The sequence below is a fragment of the Haematobia irritans genome, chromosome 1 (genome assembly GCF_050003625.1).
Source record: "Haematobia irritans isolate KBUSLIRL chromosome 1, ASM5000362v1, whole genome shotgun sequence".
Classification (NCBI taxonomy): Eukaryota; Metazoa; Arthropoda; class Insecta; order Diptera; family Muscidae; genus Haematobia; species Haematobia irritans.
This window is the reverse complement of record NC_134397.1, coordinates 3,114,121-3,121,113: the sequence shown is the minus strand read 5'-3', so window position 1 is coordinate 3,121,113 and position 6,993 is coordinate 3,114,121. Positions and strand designations below refer to the sequence as shown.

General features: G+C 33.5%; 1 protein-coding gene across 1 annotated transcript; it reads left to right on the top strand.

The window, feature by feature from the left end:
* Positions 1-2,643: 2,643 nt before the first annotated feature.
* Positions 2,644-5,692, top strand: l(3)neo43 (cytochrome c oxidase assembly protein COX16 homolog l(3)neo43). The gene is made up of 3 exons (XM_075288950.1): positions 2,644-2,828; positions 2,879-3,059; positions 5,532-5,692. The coding sequence occupies exons 1-2, from the start codon at positions 2,710-2,712 to the stop codon at positions 3,045-3,047; spliced, it is 288 nt and encodes a 95-aa protein (XP_075145065.1). The 5' UTR covers positions 2,644-2,709; the 3' UTR covers positions 3,048-3,059; positions 5,532-5,692.
* Positions 5,693-6,993: the final 1,301 nt, after the last annotated feature.

The window sequence follows — 6,993 nt, the reverse complement described above, 5'->3', positions numbered from 1 at the left end:
GCATGAAAGTATTTTGCCATCACTATTGTTACAAGAGCCATTTTATATTTTGTGAAACACCAAGCACAACTAGCTTCTTATAATTTATTTAAATAAAAACGATAATGAAGTGCTGAAAACATAGTTATTTCGCTTAAAATTGTGAAAGGTATATTGGTGAACAATTTTTTACTTTCCAAATGGAATAAAATGATAGTTTTTTCAAATTCCATTGGGAATAAAAGCACTGGCTGATAGACGCTACAACATGTAACTTCCCTGCCAACATTTTTTGAATTTGGGGACTCTTTTGAGAATCCCCACTACGTCGAAAACAATCATATACGACATCAAAAACACGTCGGAAAAGCGCCGTCACTATTGAGAAGTTGTACCACGCCAAGTTACTACAAAAATGTTTCGCATGAGTGCAATTATTAGGTGCCTTTATAGATCAATTTAGAACGACGCCAATAAGGGACCCTCCAAACAATCAGAAAAAGTGCATTTTAAGATAGTTGTAAAAGAATCATTGTGGTCGAGTAAAACACGTTTGTTTAGATATTTATTAATTTGATTAAACATTTACAAATTCTTAAAAATATAACATTTATACCACAATCACATTACATTTAACATAATTTTTGGCATTAATGATGATGTTGAGTTACAAGTAGCGAGTTACATGTTGCTGCGTCTATCAACCAGTGTTTTTATTCCATGGAGGCAGCGTGTCTTTAAAATATCTGAAAAACAATCACTTTATTCCATTTGGAAAATCACCAAATTGTTCACCAATATACCTTTCACAATTTTAAGCGCATAATCTATGTTTACAGAACTTTATTTTCGTTTTTATTTAATTAAAATATAACAAGCTGGTTGCGCTTGGCGTTTCACAAAAAAAATGGCTTTTTTTACAGTAGGGATGGCAAATTACTTGCATGTACTTTTTGATGTACCTTTTCATGATGGTTGAAGTGACATTTACGAGTCTGTGGTAACGATGAGGTTGAAATGGAACTTTGAAATGCTGGCAGGGTTGCAACTTGTAACTCAACATCAATCTTTTATTAATGCACAAAAATATGTTAACTGTGATGTGATATTCGTATAAATGTTATATTTATGAGAATTTATAAATGTTTAATAAAATTAATAAACATCTAAACAATCGTGTTTTACTTGACCACAATGATTCTTTTATAACTATCTTAAACTGCACTTTTTCTGATTGTTTGAAAGGGCTCTTATTGGCGTCCTTCTAAATGTATCCAGAAGGGCACCTAATAATTGCACTCATGCGATATTTTTTCGTAGTAACTTGGCGTGGTACAACTTCTCAATAGTGACGGCGCTTTTCCGAGGAGTTTTGAATATCGTATACGACTGTTTTCGAAGTAGTGGGGATTCTCAGAAGCGCCCCCAAAATCAGAAAATGTTGGCAGGTTAATAGAGCCTAACGCATTGATGTAAATAAAACAATTTTTAATGTATGTCGACATTATCAAGGGATTTTTTTTTATTGTAACGAAAAATGTATTTTTTACATTAAATTAATATTATTATTATAAATAAACGTCCAACGACTTTTCCGAACACACAACATATCCAACCATCACTTTTTGTTTTCTAATGCATAATGCATTAAAAACAAAAAGTGATATCAAGTTGTATCAAATTGTAGATTGATATTGGGGCTGTTTTCTTTTTGCAGTGGATACAACATTTGTATGGGCTAGCCAGAACATCGTTGCACTGGTGTTCTATCCAGAACATCTCATCAGTGCAAGTCGCGCCGATCTTGCCAGATTGTGTTTTGATAAAGTGACGCTTCATCGATTCACAATAGCACTTTATTGTGACTAATTTATCGAAAAACATGAAATTCAAAGTGGTATAGTGTCACAAATAATCGCAGCAGTAAATATTTATTACTAATTGGAGCATTTCATACATTAAAAATGCAAGATTTCACTTCTTTTCTGCGATTGTTTTTGAACAGCTGATGACAGTGTTGCATATTTTTGGAGATGTCCTGTACTCTGTTTTCTTTTAGTCCTTCACGGCTTAAGGTCGGTATGCACCTCTAGCGAAATTTTCGGTAGCAAAAATTTATTTAAGTCTACAACAAAAAAAACAGGGCTGTGTACACACATTTTAAACCATCTAATCGCTTTTAAAAATTGTTAATATATGTTCCAAATATTCCTCAAATAAATTGTTTATTATTTACAGACCTTTTAAAACTTTTACGCACACAATGATTGTAATAAATTAAATGTTTGCTGCCAAAAATATACTTTTGACAACCCTGTTATTTTCATTAGAGGTGCGTACCAGTTTACGAAATTGAACGCTACCGAAAATTTCGTTAGCATAAATAGCAATGCATTTCTTATGGGAATGAAATTTTTCGCTAGAGGTGCATACCGGCCTTTAGGGTATCCAGTGCTAAAAGAAAACAGCCATATTGTTAGAAGTAAAATTTAACTTAATTTTAACCTAATCCTTCGAACAAACGTTAGCGTGTTAAATATAATCATTTCTCTGTTTGTGTTTATTGGGACCTGCCGGTTTACGTTTTGATTTAGGTGAGTGTTCATAAATAGTTACAGCGTATACACTCATAATGGCAATACCGAACGTTATTAACTAATTGTACGATACGGAACATCTGATTTGTCACACTGCCGAATTATTTACATTGAATTATAATTTGGTGATCCAATGGCTCTATTGCAAAAGTTGTACTCTTTGAAACGTAATAAGTCATTCAAATATGGTGTACCATTCCTCGTTCTTATGGTTGGAGGTTCATTTGGTCTTCAAGAGTTTACAAAGCTTAGGTAATTTGTCAATATTAAAATTGGTTCCTTTAATTCTCAACGTTTCGTAGGTATCAATTTTCTAAACAGAAAACTATAACTCCAGATGAAATGGAACAACACGGTGTTAAAATGAAGCAACCACAAGAAGTAACGATAGAGAAGGTGTACGAAGAAGTAAAATCGTTAAACATTGACAACTGGGAAAACAAAAGAGGACCCAGACCCTGGGAGAACTAATATCAAAACATGGTTATATAAATCCAAGTTATATTTTTGATAAGAGAGTAAAAGCATATAAAGGGTGATTTGTTAAGAGCTTGATAACTTTTTTTAAAAAAAAAAACGCATAAAATTTGCAAAATCTCATCGGTTCTTTATTTGAAACGTTAGATTGGTCCATGACATTTACTTTTTGAAGATAATTTCATTTAAATGTTGACCGCGGCTGCGTCTTAGGTGGTCCATTCGGAAAGTCCAATTTTGGGCAACTTTTTCGAGCATTTCGGCCGGAATAGCCCGAATTTCTTCGGAAATGTTGTCTTCCAAAGCTGGAATAGTTGCTGGCTTATTTCTGTAGACTTTAGACTTGACGTAGCCCCACAAAAAATAGTCTAAAGGCGTCAAATCGCATGATCTTGGTGGCCAACTTACCGGTCCATTTCTTGAGATGAATTGTTCTCCGAAGTTTTCCCTCAAAATGGCCATAGAATCGCGAGCTGTGTGGCATGTAGCGCCATCTTGTTGAAACCACATGTCAACCAAGTTCAGTTCTTCCATTTTTGGCAACAAAAAGTTTGTTAGCATCGAACGATAGCGATCGCCATTCACCGTAACGTTGCGTCCAACAGCATCTTTGAAAAAATACGGTCCAATGATTCCACCAGCGTACAAACCACACCAAACAGTGCATTTTTCGGGATGCATGGGCAGTTCTTGAACGGCTTCTGGTTGCTCTTCACTCCAAATGCGGCAATTTTGCTTATTTACGTAGCCATTCAACCAGAAATGAGCCTCATCGCTGAACAAAATTTGTCGATAAACACATTTCGAACCGAACACTGATTTTGGTAATAAAATTCAATGATTTGCAAGCGTTGCTCGTTAGTAAGTCTATTCATGATGAAATGTCAAAGCATACTGAGCATCTTTCTCTTTGACACCATGTCTGAAATCCCACGTGATCTGTCAAATACTAATGCATGAAAATCCTAACCTCAAAAGAATCACCCTTTATATATATACTCATAGAAAAAAGTCCGTTGTTAATGGCAAACGCTGTCTGCTGTTTTCAGCAAAGAAAATGCTGCAGTTTTTTTTGCTAAAACAGCAAACAATCTGTTATTTTGGAACAGCAAACATACAGCAGGAAAGTCAGTTGTTTGCTGAAATTTTCTGCTGATACGAATAAAATTATAAATTCACTCCGGTCAAATGGACAATAGTAAAATGGTACACATTATATAACATCAAAAATTAAAAACAATTCGAATTTTTTATTATGTAATAACGTTTGTGAACAAACTCCTTTTTAGTAATTTACATTTTTTTGGCTCAACTGCAGTTTATGGGCCCCTCACTGAATTGCTTAAAACTAATATATGTTGTGTCATTCGGTGAGCCGATTCCAACAAAGTGACCCATACCCGGGTCTTGAGATATAGCCCTCCAAAGGGTCAATAAAAACTTGATATATCTCTTTTGTTTTTTTTTCCAATCTAGACAAACTTGGTATCATATGAAAGCTTATTTAATGCACTTTTATACGCAAAAAAGATATAAATAAAAAAGAAAATGTTTACCCTATTTTTTTTGTTATTTTCGTTATATCTCAAAAAGTCTTCGATTATACCCTACATTTTTTACACATAGATTGAAAGCTTTTCGATTGATGTACAACATGTCTTTATAAGTCCACTTTTAGCAAAGTTATGGAGTTTTTATTCTGAGTAGAAAAAAATGTATTATTACTGAAATATTTTCTCCCCTTGTGTTTGCGTTAGCCCACTTTGGTCTCTGTCCATAGGAGAAAGTCTTAAACCCCGGCCGAAGCCCGGCTACTCTCCCCCTTGGGTCCACGTTAGCCCACTTTGGACTCTGTTTCAAAACTACTCTAAAATTTTCATCGCAATGGGAAATGATGTTCAGGCTCGGCTATAAAAAAGAGATTCCTTGTCTTTGAGCTTCCTGCATGGAATCGGGTGGCACTCAGTGACAAGAAAGAAGTTCAACACTGCTGTATCATAATGGACTAAATAGTCAAAGGGAACCTGAAATGACGGGCTGCCACTATAACTAACCTAAACTGTACCCGAATTTATCATAATTGGCAAAGTTCACCTTAAATGTGAGTATTAAATCCAGGATGACATTAAAACGTTGCTATTTTAGCGAAATTTAGAGAATAATGTATGCTTTTAGTATGAATCAATTTAATTTTTTGCTAAGGCACCCATTTTATTGGTCAACTTTGATGACATCGTTCAATATAATTCCGATAAATAAAAATAGTTTACAAAATAAAATTATTGTTATATCATGTTTTCTGAGATATCCTTATAAAAATATAAGGATATCTCAGAGACTGCTTTATTAAAAAAATGCTAACCTCTTTTTCGAATTCAGGAGATGAAAACACATAAAAAGTAAACTCTCATCAAATGTAAATTTTAGTGTAAAGTAGTATAATTACTAATTGTTTTTTTTTTTTAATTTTCATTACAGATTGTTTTAACATTGTTATGTTTTATCCGCGTGTATAAGGCCAAAGAAGAAAAACAAACGAAAATAAATCCTAAACAACAATCCAACTCAACTTCCAATACTTCAATGGAATTCAATTTATTTCACACATTTAATAAATGTAGAGTTAAAGTATTACATGATTTATGGGTTTCATTTCAACATATCGTTAAAAAACGACAAATTGTGTTGCTGGGACAACAAACATTTGTAGTTGTTAAAGCAGTAAAAATGTTAGCTATTTCAACTATCGCAGTTTGCTACTTTAGCAGCGATGTTTGTCAATAACTTTTAGCAAACACGTTTGCTAATTCAGCAGCATTTGTTTGCTATTTTAGCTGTAAAAAATGTTTGCGGTTTCAACTAACGAATGCTTGCTGAAACAACTACATGCTACTGCTGTCCCTTTTTCAGCAAACAAAAACTGCTGTTTAAGCAAACATTTTTGCTATTATGAGTAACAAATTTTTTCTATATATAGAAATACTATTATGTGATATGGTAATAAAATAATGCTGTCATAATGTATCCAGAGGGATATTCTGCAGTAACCCACCGCCAATTTTCATGACAAGTTACAAATCACGGAATAATTTCGCTGTTACCTTTTTCAAAATAGTGCTAATGGCATTATAATAAACTTCTTTATTTGTTGCTTTGTATAATTCCCCACCAAGTTATTCACCCTTATTCCTGAAGTCGCCCTCGCCGTCGCTTTTTTCGCTTTTCGTCTGTCGCCACTAATTGGTATCCCGTTCGTCTATACACCCAAAGAAATTTGTTAGTAGGGACAGCAGAAAAGCCTGCTAAAACAGCAAAAAGTCTGCTGAAAAAGGGACAGCAGTCACTGTTTGCTGAAATAGCAAACATTTCCTGCTATTTTTAAAGCTCGATTATCTAAAACATGTTTTATTTTGGCTAAAACAAATAAAAATGTCAACAATATTTTATGAATATCTATAGTATGTGACCAAAATGTTTGCTGATCGTATTTGGGAGCTTGTAAGTATATTACGGTGCAAAAATACCAAAAACTATAACCTAAAAATTTTATAAATTGTTCATTTGGCCCTGAAGTACAAAAATATAACAGCAGACATCGACTGCTGTTTTTAGCAGACTTTTTTCTATGAGTGTATATTCTGCTATCGACGAAAATCGGTATTTCTGGTGTCGCTTTTTGTGATAATTTTTGAAGAAGTTATTTAGACTTAATTAATCGAACAATTGAAAAATAAATTTAAAAAATGAAATTTGGTAAGAAGTAAAGTGACTAATCTTCAAAACTTACAAAAAATGAAAAAAGGAACTAGATATCAGCCATTAGATGAGCTAGACTGACTCCAACGATTTAAACCCAATTGGAACAAATGGCTTGTAGTTCATTGCCTGTGTCCTTTAGAGACAAATTGTAACAAATGGTAACAAATTAAAAAAATCTATA